Consider the following 12,645-nt stretch of genomic DNA (forward strand, 5'->3'; position numbering starts at 1 on the left):
GGTTTCATATTCATCCCCTAAAGATGCTAACTCTTTTTCTTTTGGTACCTGGGATTGAACTCACAGGCACTTGACCATTGAGCCACCTTACAGTCCTATTTTCTTTTTTAATTTAGAGACAGAGTCTCTTAGCCCCTCAACATTGCTGAGACTGGCTTTGAATTCCTCATCCTCCTATCTCAGACTCAAGAGCCACTGGGATTACAGGCATGCGCCACCAGGCCCAGCAAGGACCATAAATCTTAATACCATCATATTGGAGATTAGGATTTAATGTGTGAATTGGGTGGACACAAGTTTTCACACCCTAGCACTTATAGCCCAAGATCTCAGCAACCAAGATTTCAAACTACTGGAAAATGTGTCTGCCTATTTAAAGCAACCCATTCACCCATCTATTTCCATGCCAGAGAGGTGACAGGCCTCACACATGTGAGAAGCAGAACTGGGTTTTTCCATTGACTCTCGAGCCTGGGCCAGCTGATTATGTCCAGTAGAGCCAGGTGGGGTCCTCAGGGTCCGATATCTTGAAGTTGACTCTTATTCTCTGTGAATCTGCAGACATGTGAGCCCCATAGTGACATGATTATAACACATCTGAGAAGATGCTTCTGTGTGTGGTGTGTCCTGTAAGAGGCCTCGGAGGCTCAGGAGGTCCAGAGAAGAGATCCTTGTCCCTGGTTCCCTGAGAACCTCTCCATCCAGTAAGGTGTCCTTCTGCCTTGCTGAATTCCCCCTGCAGCCTCCTGACCATCCCCCACCCACTATGGATCCACATCATTGATTTTACGTCTCCCCTCATTGCTCTCCCTAAACTTCTCAGGCCCCTCCTATAAAAACCCTCTCATTTTTCTCATTGTACAAAGGTAACAAATAATACTCAATTGCCTCTGGGTTCCCTTTTTTTCTCTCAGACATTAAGAGGCTGTATTTCTCATTACAAAGACCTTGGGAATCCCCCTCCCCTCAACCTCTGACTGACATGCCCTCCTGGGGCACCACTTCTCCCAGGGGAGATATGCCTTTTTCCATTCACTACATTTAAGCCCCCAAACAAAGACCTTTATGAATTTTGGGCAAAAGATGACAATACCATTTTGCCATTTGGGCCACCAGGGCACAGACAAGGTTAACATTAAGCCTATTGGGACCCAGCATAGGAAAGACTTTCCTTTTGGTGAAGACTAATGTGTGCATTCTTATAGCATTTACTGAGCTCCTGTGAGCATGCCTCTATGTTTCATTTCTGCAGAAGCACACTGTATTATCCAAAGGGGCTCCCACAATATGCTGTAGATTTTTAATAGATTTTTAAATAAATATATATTATTTTTTTTAAAGAGAGAGTGAGAGACAGAGGGGGACAGAGAGAGAGAGAGAGAATTTTAACATTTATTTATTTTTTTTCTTAGTTCTTGGCGGACACAACATCTTTGTTGGTATGTGGTGCTGCTGAGGATCGAACCCGGGCCGCACGCATGCTAGGCGAGCGCGCTACCGCTTGAGCCACATCCCCAGCCCAATAAATATATTTTTAAGTAGCCTTATTGTTGAGTCTAAGTGTGTGCGAGTGAATGTGTGTGTTGTGTGTGTAAGTGTGTGTGTGTGTGTGAGTGTGTTCAGTGTTAGGGACCACACCTACCACCTTGGCCTGCTAGGCAAGCACTATACCACTGAGCTACATCCATTCACAGCCCAGTGTGGAATAACTTATATACAATTAAATTAATCTCTTGGGTGTACCATTTACTCACTCTGAGGTAATATGTAAGATAAGCAAACACCACCACCACAAGTTTTACCAGTTTCTTTCACTTCCTAAACTTCCTTATGCCCCTTTGTAGTCCTTCCTTGCCCTGAATCCTGCTCTAAGGCAGTCACCTAATTGCTTGGGTTCCTCTAGTTGCCTTGCCTCAAATATGATGCAAATGGACACTTTTAGGAATGGCTCTGTCATTTCACATCCTATTTTTGAGATGCAAGCAGATCTCAGATTCCTTTTCCTGGGGAGTGGCATTCCTTGTATGCACACACCATACTTTACCCGTTGACCAGTTGATATACATCTGAGTGTCTTCCATTTTTTGACCAATTCTAATGAAGCTCTTAGGAACATTTTCAGAAAATGTTTATATGGACCCAGCTGTCATTTCTGTTGAGAAAAGACCTGAGAATAGAATTGCTGAGTCACATGGCAAGTGTGTGTGGAATTTTTAAGGGAAATAACAAACTGTTCTCCAAAATGGCTCTGTCACTTTGCATCCCTACCAGCCATTTATGAGGGTATCATTTGCTCCATATCCTTTTCAACACTTGGTCTTATGGGTCTTAGATTAAATTTTATTTAAAGGACATATTGGGGGATCTCATGTTTGTTTTGACTTTCAGACTCTGCCTCCATCTTTCATATTCTCTCTCTCTCTCTCTCCTCTCTCTCTCTCTCTCTCTCTCTCTCTCTCTCTCTCTCTCTCTCTCTCATTTCTATGTATGTATAAGGTATAATATATACAAACCCATACACAGACACGCTCCTGAAACTCTTCATCATTACACATTATTACTATTACCTTGGTCATTGTCAAAGCCAAGGCCTGTGTGAGATGGTGCCATAAATGGCAGAGCCCATGGGGACCTCCACCCTAGCAGACTCCAGATTAGGAAGAATCACTTGTTGTCCAGTTGACACAGAGGAGCTTATAATAGGACTGAGCTGGGAGGAGGCCAAAGCCCATCTATGAATTAGATCAGGAGACTCAGGGCAGAGAAAGGATCTGCCCAGGCTGGAGCTGGGGCGATGGCTTGGATCAGAGTGCACTGAAAGGGAAACTGAATCCATAGCAGCCTTGCTGATTGGGTGGAGGTTAAGGAGAAGCAGTGCTCTCAGCATGATGGCTACTCATATCTGGATAAAGCTGATTGCTCCCCAAAGGGGCTGAGAAGGACACAACACTGAGCTGTGAGAGCTTATGGCAGATGGGGGAAGCTAGCAAAGGTCAGTTTGCAGGGGAACCTCTAGGCTGCCTGAAGTTGAGCCCCACACCTCTTCATCAAGGAAGTCAGGTTGAGCAGATCCTCCTAACCCACACTGGCTTCCATTCACCCATGCAGGGCTCAGGATGTTTCAGAGTCTCCCAGAGGCACCTAATCCCTGGGAGTTCCCTGGACCAACAGACACTCATTTCACATCTTTCCAGTGGATAAGTGACTGTAAACTGGACCTAGATCAAATGTTGAGAGGTATCTACAGAAATGTCTTCACAAAGAAGAATCAGACGGATAAGGAAGGGGCCCACAGAGATTCTTAGAACATCCTCTATAAGAGATTAGGAACTATTGAAGGGCACCCAGTCAGCTATGAAGGTCACAGTCACACCTCCCTGCCACTGTGCAAGCAGTTCCCCTCACTCCAGCAAGGCCACTTGTATTTGTCCATCTCTGGAAACCTTCATTCTGCACCCCCCAGAGAAGCCCTCCAGGTTCCTCCAGTTACATAATCTCTGTATTCCCTCCTCTCCCTCCCCAACACCCTCATGGGTCTGTGACTGCAAGGACAGGGAGTTAGTGACTCCAGGTGTGAGGAGAGGTGTCCTGGGATCTCAGAGGGGCAGCAGAGGCTGTTCGGCACCTTGGGAGGTGCCCAAGGGAAGAGGGGTAGGGCCCTGCCCTCTGCACACTGGCCCCATGACCTCTGAGAGTTCAGAGTGACTCTCCTGCAGCACACACCTTGCAGGGCACCACCCATTTCCCCACCTCCTCACTGTCAGGTTCAAATTCCACCTGGCAGAATGCTGCTCTGCATTTCCAGTTGAAGCCCAGGAATACAGAAGCCGCCCTGGGAGCTGACCATGTCCCTGCATCGACTTCCTGCCTGGCTCATCCTCGTGGCCTATGGGCTCCTGATGCTCCTCATCCAGGGCCAGGGTGAGGCTGCCATGGGGAGGGTGGTAGAGACCAGGTTGGATCTGCCAAAGTGCACAGAGACAGAGCCTGAGCCTGGAGGGAAGGCACCAGGGTAGAGAAGTTGGTCGAGGAGACCGATGAGGGGGATTAGGGGCTGGAGGGTGAGCCACAGAGGGTCAGAGCTGCATGGGGACACCCCCATTGTGGATTGAGCTACTTTGAGGGGATTCTGAGGAGCACAGTATGGGCAAGTAAAAAGCCTTCTTGCAAAGGAATAGGGATAGAAGAACTTCCTCTCCTGTGTGTGTCTGTGGCTGTAGCTACTACTCACCCTTGGATAATAACAACAGCAATAAGAAGAGCTGGCTGGTTACATTTGGCTCTGAGTGTTTTGACCCCTTGGCCAGAGAAGTGCTGGCACCTTCTGTAGGATCCAAAGGAAAGGTAACTAGCGCTGGGGGTTACAGAAGTCCCTGGTACCACTTCTCAAAGCTGATCAGAATGACTGGTAAGTTCCCTTTACTTGCAAACCCAAGCTGGCATGGTTTGGATTGTGTTCTAGAACAAAGGTGAAGTGCTCTGTACCTTCTAGAATTCTCCAGGTCCCAATCATAAAGTGTTGGCAGGAGAGTACCATGCCCAGGGAGTGTCAGCAGCTCTGGATCCGTCCCAAGGCAAAGGCTTCTATTGCGAGCGTTGGACATAGACCCAATTTTCCCACTCTAATCTGCACGGAGGAATCCATGCTCACTTGTCCCACTTAGACCACCACTGATAGGCTTCCTCCCTTACCCGGGGTCTTGGAGAACCAGAATTATCTCAACAGGAAGATTTTCTAGCTTCACTGAAAGATTCTATTTAGAAGAGTCTTTTTTTCTTGAACTCACATCCAAAAAAAAAAAACTGAGTCCTGAGAGGGTATAGAATTGAGTCCCAAAGTCTTCTGACCACCAAGTCCTGGCTCCTCCACAGGACCATCTAGGTCTTAAATAGGATCCAGGTCTTATACACTGCTCATCTTTGTCTCTCACCTAAATGGTCACATCTTTTCTGGTGTGACCGTTTCCACATCTTGACATGAGGAAACTTCACACCACTACATACATGATAGAGATTCCTCCTGCTGTTTCATGCAGGGCTTCTCTTAAAGGGAGCAGCTACATAATGTCAACAGACTCCAAGCAGGAATATTTAGCAGGCTTTGTCCTTTGTAGTAACAAATATCAGGCATTAGTGGCGAGTGGCAAGTAAAAAGCCTTCTTGCAAAGGAATAGGGATAGAAGAACATGAACCAAGATCCCATCTGGCAAGGCATTGTGTGGAGACAGCATGTAGGTAGGGACAAGAGTGTGTCTTTAGACTTAGAGAGATGCTGGCCAATTTCCTTCTCTGGTCCTGTGAGTGCATGCTGCCTTGGCCTGTTGTGTACCAGGTAGCTTCAAACATCAGATGCTAGTGTACTTTGTGGGAAAGAGGAGGTGGTTTAGAGTTTTTAATTTTTCTTATGGAAACCAGCTCAGATCTACCACATTCTAGAGAGAGAACTGGAGCCTGGGGGAGGGAAGGCTCCAGTGATGTGGGAGCTGGGGAGATGTCAACAATAGCAGGAGAACTGTGGACCTGACTGCTAACTACCTGCACCCTGAAGCACAGAGAGGAATGAGACAGCCAGAGAGCTGCATAGCATCCAGATCAGGCCCATTCTAGGGGTTGAGAGACAAGTTAAACCCAATATGCCCAACATCAACTTTTAACAAATATCATGACTTGGACAAACCAGGTATATACAGTTTGACTTTCCACTGCCTCCTTGCCGTGATCCCCAACCCCAGGCAGGACAACATTTGTATGGTCTGAACTCATAGCTCCCCTCCTAATGTCTGTTTCTCCTTACATGAATGATGCTTCTTTATGTCATGTCTTGTCTTCTCAAGCATGAGATCCTTGAGGATGGGAAATTTTAGCTCTATTCCCACAGTTCTAGTGCCTGACATGACCTGGCACAGTGAGTGCAATGGACACTCTTTACCCATCAGCCCAAGAGACATTCTGCTAGAAGTTGCTAGGGCTGAAGGATGGTGGCAAGTCACAGGGGCCTGGTGAGCTTGGAAGGATAGGCTGTGACCCGGTTGAGTGATAGTGGTGGTGGGGATAGGGACAGGGATGGGCAGAAAGATTCTGAAGTGAATGTTGACAGATCAGGCTCCCTCCACAAGGCTGAGCTAAAGAGAGCCAACCAGGCCACAGTGCTGCAGGTCAGCAGCTGAGTGGGCAGACCTGAGCCTGAAGTGCATCTCTCTGTCCACAGGCCAGGACTCAGTCAGCCCCATCCGGATCACCCACACCGGGCAGGTGCGGGGCAGCCTTGTCCATGTGAAGGAAACCGATGTGGGGGTCCACACCTTCCTGGGAATTCCCTTTGCCAAGCCACCTGTAGGACCACTGCGCTTTGCAGCCCCTGAGCCCCCTGAACCTTGGAGTGGTGTGAGGGATGGGACCTCTCACCCAGCCATGTAAGCTCTCCTGGGAAACCTCAGGGCTGGGGTGAGGGTGGGTACTCCGAGCCCTGGGCCAGGCTGCAGTGGCTCCTTCATCTAAACTGCACTGCAAGGCCTGGGGCTGTAGGTCAGTGGTAATGTGTTTTTAGCAACCTAATAAACAGGCTTTGAAACCCAGGCCCTAAGTAAACAAATATATCTCTCTGTATTGGGACAATTCCCACATTCATTTTTCCAATGAAGAAGTAACTTTGCCAGGCTTCTGCCTCAGAGAGTGGAACCCAAAAGGCATTATTAGCTCCAAGTGCTGAACACAGAGCAGAAAATAATGTCCCTGGATTTGGCTTACTCCAGGGGTTCTCTCCCACCAGGGGAGATGAGTCTGGGAGAGGGTCGGCGTGGCTCTCTGAACCTATAAAAGACCTTGACTCCAGCAGTCGATGCTGCAGATCCCTGAGGAGGGCAACAGTGGTGTCTCCTTGCAGACCCCATACACAGGGCCAAGGGAAAGGGGCATGTGCTTACAGCTCGAGACTCAGTGGAGGGGTGAGGTTTTCTGAGAGTCTCGAGTTGGGCTGTGGGATGCCCCATTACCCTTCTGTGAGAACTAACCTCCATCCACTCAGGCACCACCTGTGTGGGGACACCTATGCTGTTCCAGGCCTGAATGGGGACAGGGATAAATGGTGAATGTCAACACAGGCAGCCAGTGTTTCCCAGACAGGGCCCTAGAGTCAGGATTGCCTAGCCTCAGAAGGAGTAGGACACAAGTGTTCAGCAATCTTGGGCCTACCTGGGGGTCTGGAATCCATCCCTGCTTCACCCGAGCCCATGGCCTGGAACTCAGTGGGAAATGACTTGAAAGAAGAATCATGTGAGGCAAGGCATCAGTTAAGGCAGGGAGTCAGGTTGTCTGGGATCTAGTCAGGACCTGAGGTCTGAATTGACACTGCTCAGCCTCTGAAATAACTGTATTCCATTGTCACCAGGTGTCTGCAAAATGCAGATGCAATGAATACAGAGGCTCTGAACCTAGGGACTATGAACTTGCCTCCCGTCCCCATGTCAGAGGACTGCCTGTACCTCAGCATCTACGCACCTGCACATGCCCGTGAAGGCTCTAACCTGCCTGTGAGTGTTAAGTCATGGTCGGTTGAAGGGTGGGAGAACTTTTTTGGGGAGAGCATTAGAAGTGGGCTTGGGACATGTTTCAAGGTAGAGAGCTAGCACAATGCTGTGAAGGCCTGGGATTGACCCCAAGTACTACATAACAATAACAATGACCCTGGAAGTCACAGGTCCAGCTGGCCACCACTGTGGAGTGAACTACCATGAAAAGTTTCTCACTATCAGCTCCAAGAAGGCCTCTTATGCAGGAAGAAAGCTGACCTAGGCATGGAGTCAAAGAGCCCTGGATGCTCTCAGAGGCCAAATGTTCTGACCCACTCATCAACTCACCAGCTTATACGAGATCCATTCAGTTGCCCAAAGGTGCACTTTGAGATCACTAAATTCTATGATCATTGATTATTTTTTGGGCCAGAGATTAGATGACACTTTAAAATAATGTTCAAGTGGGATAATCACAGAAATATCAGTTTTCTTTTCCTTTCCGAGTAGTTCTGAGAGGAATACATCCATGTTCTGCTTCCAGGTTTGACTCCAAAGTATGGGAGGCCTGATCTTCCAAATTGAACTTACTCTGTCACCAGTGCCCTAGGTCATGAGGTCCTATTCACATTCTGTGTGGGTGTAGCTACACAAGCCAAAGTGGTTTTCAGATGAGGGGTTCAGCCAGGATGGAGTTGGGCACAGTAGCTACCACATGGTATATCTCCTCATTTCCCAGGTGATGGTCTGGATCCATGGTGGTGCCTTGGTGGTGGGTTCAGCTTCCATGTATGATGGTTCTATTCTGGCAGCCATTGAAAATGTACTGGTGGTCACTATCCAGTACCGCCTGGGAGTTCTGGGCTTCTTCAGGTGAGCCTGGGTCAGGGATGGTCAATGGGGGCTGAGTAGACAGAGGACCATCCATGATCATCATCCTTGAATTTCTCAGCACTGGAGACCAGCATGCCACTGGCAACTGGGGCTATCTGGACCAAGTGGCTGCCCTACGCTGGGTCCAGCAGAATATCGCCCACTTTGGAGGCAACCCTGATCGTGTCACCATTTTTGGCGAGTCTGCAGGTGGCACTAGTGTGTCCTCACTTGTGGTGTCTCCAATGTCCCAAGGACTCTTCCATGGTGCCATCATGGAGAGTGGGGTGGCTCTGCTGCCTGACCTTATCACCAGCTCATCTAAAGTTGTCTCCACAGTGAGTATTCTTTACTACCCAAGGCCAAATCTGGTGCCTTGCCCTTCAACTTCAGAGCCTCTGCCACTCTGTCTGTTCCATGGGAATAAAGTCCATCCAGGTGTCTCCAGAACTGGCCACCATCCCAGGGTTTCATAGGAGCTCAAAGGTCTGAACCCACACACCTCTGCCTCAAGTGTTGATTTTTCTCTATGATCTGCAAAGTTACACCCTGGGGGCCTTATCCTCAGAAGATCCATGGAAGCAGGTGTGATGGCTCCTCTGGCTGATACCTGAGCTTCAGGAAAGGTGGAAGGATTTCACACCTGCAGCATTATACACAGGATACAATTTGATAATTAAGGGCAACCTGCACACAGCTGAGATTTTGGCAATACTGCCGTTTCTTTACAGATGGTGGCCAACCTGTCTGCCTGTGGGCAAGTAGAGTCAGAGGCCCTGGTGAGCTGCCTGCGGGGCAAGAGTGAACAGGAAATGCTGGCTATTAACAAGGTAAGGATCAATGGACATTAGTGAGGAGACAGGGGCTATGGTATAAGAAAAACACAGTGCTTTCCACTGTGGAAAAATGATCTCATTTCCAAGGCCTGATTTTCTTGTATCCTCATAGCCTTGGATGGGAACTGAGACAACAATATGCTGAACCAGGTATAGAATCTCTGAATGTTGGTCTGAGACTCAAGGGATTAGTTAGGATGGGTTGGAGTTAACTCAGGTATCATTAGAAAAGAGACTTTCTTTCCTGTAATCATGGACTTTGAATGCCCCTTAGCCCTTCAAGATGATTCCTGCTGTGGTGGATGGGGCCTTCCTACCCAGGCACCCCCAGGAGCTTCTGGCCTCTGCTGATTTTCAACCTGTTCCAAGCATCATTGGTGTCAACAATGATGAGTATGGCTGGATCATTCCCATGGTAAATCCCATCTCCAAATCTCCTCAATAGTGTCAGGTGGGAGTAGCTTCAGACTTTGTAGGTCCTGGTCATCTCACCCCCAACTCTAGATTATCTTTTCACCACACAGCTCTTGGGCCCCCCTGAAATCCAGAAAGACCTAGACAGAGAGACCATACGAGCTGTTCTGCAGAGAATATCAGCACAGACGGTGAGACTCCTTGGGTCCTGCACCAGGCAGAGTGCAGCCAGACACTCTTCCTTTTCAGTAATCCCCAGGAGCAAAGATTGATCTATGTGCGTTTGTGAGTGGGGTCACCACACAGCTTGAAAGCATTGCCCTATTCCATGACACATCCCAAACCCCAATCCCTACCCTCAAGCTCCTGCCTCCCTGCCCCAGAGACTGCTTAACATGACTCTCCCTGATCACCTGGACCAGATGATGTTACCTGCCGAATGTGCTGACCTATTGATGGAGGAGTACATGGGAAACAACAAGGACCCCCACACCCTCCGACTCCAGTTCCAGGAGATGATGGCAGACTTCATGTTTGTGATGCCTGCACTCCAAGTAGCACATGATCAGAGTGAGTGTGTCTGAACCTAAATCCTGGCTTCCTAGGAGACAGCTGAGAGCTGTGGGTCCCAGGTGAGGTCTGGTGTCAGGTCCTGACTCATGTCTTTATCCAGACCCTGGTCCCAGGCACCTAAAGGCCCTCGTCTCAGTAAATCTTTATAGGTAGAGTAAGAGATAGACATCACACACATTTTACAGAGGAGGGAACTAAGGTTGTGGCACTCAGAGGACTTACCCGTGACCACACAGCCAAGAAGTCCAAGACATGAGTTAACAAAGAGCCTTGCAACTGCCTCTGATCCATTCTGGGCTTCCAAGCCACTGTGCAGATTCAAGCCAGCTTGGACCCAGCAATCTTGTCACCAAGAGTGACACATCCTGTCCACCCTCCAGGTTCCCATGCTCCTGTCTACTTCTATGAATTCCAGCATCCACCCAGCATGTTTAAGGACATGAGGCCACCACATGTGAAGGCTGACCATGCTGACGAGATCCTCTTTGTCTTTGGATCCTTCATCAATGGCCTCAGAGGTGAGCACTCCTTGTTCCACAGGAGCAGTCTCATGACTACAGGGTGACAATTGCTCTCATTGTACAATGAGAAACTGGGGCTAAGAGAGAACATGGGATCCAGTGTCTACCATCTTACAACTCAACAGGTCATTCCAGGGTTAAACCTTTCCAGTCCAATCTATGCTCCTTACCCCTGTTCCCACCCTAAACATGGTGTCTAGCATGGGAGAAGACGAGGTTGGTTTAAAGCCAAATCATTTCTTAAATGATTTCACAGTATCCAAAAGAAGGAGACTGGTAGGCCAAGGAGGAGCCCAGTGTTCATTCAGTTAAAGGCTGGGAGTAGTAAAGGCAGGTTGGGCAAGCTGAGGGCCTGGCCCCAGGACTGTTGTGATAGGGAAGGGGCACAAGCCTGGGACTGGGGTGGTGAGTGTGGCACAGGAGTGGACAGCTGGATGGGTTTGGCCAGGACCTGGATCTTTGCTTTCCTCCTCCCACAGTGAAGCTCACTGAGGAGGAGGAGCTGCTGAACAGGAGGATGATGAAGTACTGGGCCAACTTTGCTCGAAATGGGTGAGGACATCTGCACCTCTCAGTCTCCCATGGGGCACAGGCCCTCCAGCTCCCCTTGTCTGAGGTGACCCCATTAGCAAATATGTGTCCTTAATCACATCCTAGCCCCCTACCCAACGGGAAGACCCACACTAAAAAAGGATGCTTTGTGGGTGCAGATCACTGGTCTCTTCTCACAGTGGACCAGAGGGTGAGCCATAGTGTTGGGCTACCATGAGAGCCAGCCTCTCACAGGGAAGGCAAAACAGGCCAGGTTGCTCTGCCATTTGTGGAATGACACTAGTGAGAGGTTATTGTTTTCCTATATCAGGACACCTCTCCCCATTCTCAACACCCCCGTCTGCCTGACTGGCTTCCCTGTCCAAAATTGGGGTGGGTAGTCACATCTCACTTCAACAGAACTCAGACTGATCCCCATCCTTCCCTGCTGGGAGGGCATGTGCACAGGAACCCCAACGGAGAGGGCCTACCCCACTGGCCACTGTTCGACCAGGACCAGCAGTACCTGCAGTTGAACATCCAGCCTGCTGTGGGCCAGGCCCTGAAGGCACACAGGCTGCAGTTCTGGACTAAGACCCTGCCTCAGAAGATCCAGGAGCTAAAGAGGGCTGAGGACAAGCACACAGAGCTCTAGCTTCCTTGTCAGGAAGAGAGGGGTGTGCTAGGTGATGGGGTCTTCCTGTGGTGCCCACACATGCCCACCCAAGAACCATGGTTGACCCACTCATTCACATAGCTATTTGTCCATACATTTTGCCATGGGTCCTCTTTTGTTAGACACACTCAGTAATTCCCAAGGAGGCTGTGGATGGATAAACCAGTTCATGCCCACCTTCTTCCTCATCCCACTGTGCCTGAATCCCTCCCTCCCTTCCTCCCCTCTCCTTCCCTACAATTCCTTCCCCCTCCTCCTACTTGCCACACCCTCCCATGCTGACAGAGAAGTTTCAGGAAGCAGAGCTGGTACTTTTCTGAACCCCTTGCCCACCTCTCAGCAAGTACCCCATGTTCTCATACCGGTGGGACCTCTATAGAAAACCTATACACCAGAAGCCCCAAGGTTTTACTCCATCAGGGTGCTGTGACAACAACAGCAACAGCAACAACAACAACAATAATCTAGTGAAGCACGGTGGCACATGCCTATAATCCAAGTAACTCAAGAGGCTGAGGGAGAAGAATTACATATGCATCCCAGGCTGGCCACTTGTGGAGAGCTGAGCTCAAAATAAAACAAGTCCTGGGAGAGCAGCTCAGTGGTGGAGTAATTGCCAAGCAGGCACAAGGTCCTGGGTTTGATCACAGTGCTACCACCAAAATATCAACAAATAAACACAATAAACTGGGTATCTGATGAACAATGTGAAC

General features: G+C 49.1%; 1 protein-coding gene across 1 annotated transcript; it reads left to right on the forward strand.

Moving 5' to 3' along the window:
• The first annotated feature begins 3,766 nt into the window (after positions 1-3,766).
• LOC101972621 (cocaine esterase) lies at positions 3,767-12,638 on the forward strand. The gene is made up of 12 exons (XM_005318282.5): positions 3,767-3,921; positions 6,209-6,413; positions 7,388-7,529; positions 8,248-8,381; positions 8,461-8,719; positions 9,113-9,211; positions 9,492-9,632; positions 9,742-9,822; positions 10,054-10,201; positions 10,585-10,722; positions 11,205-11,277; positions 11,725-12,638. The coding sequence occupies exons 1-12, from the start codon at positions 3,846-3,848 to the stop codon at positions 11,909-11,911; spliced, it is 1,683 nt and encodes a 560-aa protein (XP_005318339.2). The 5' UTR covers positions 3,767-3,845; the 3' UTR covers positions 11,912-12,638.
• Positions 12,639-12,645: the final 7 nt, after the last annotated feature.

The sequence above is a fragment of the Ictidomys tridecemlineatus genome, chromosome 15 (genome assembly GCF_052094955.1).
Source record: "Ictidomys tridecemlineatus isolate mIctTri1 chromosome 15, mIctTri1.hap1, whole genome shotgun sequence".
Lineage (NCBI taxonomy): Eukaryota > Metazoa > Chordata > Mammalia > Rodentia > Sciuridae > Ictidomys > Ictidomys tridecemlineatus.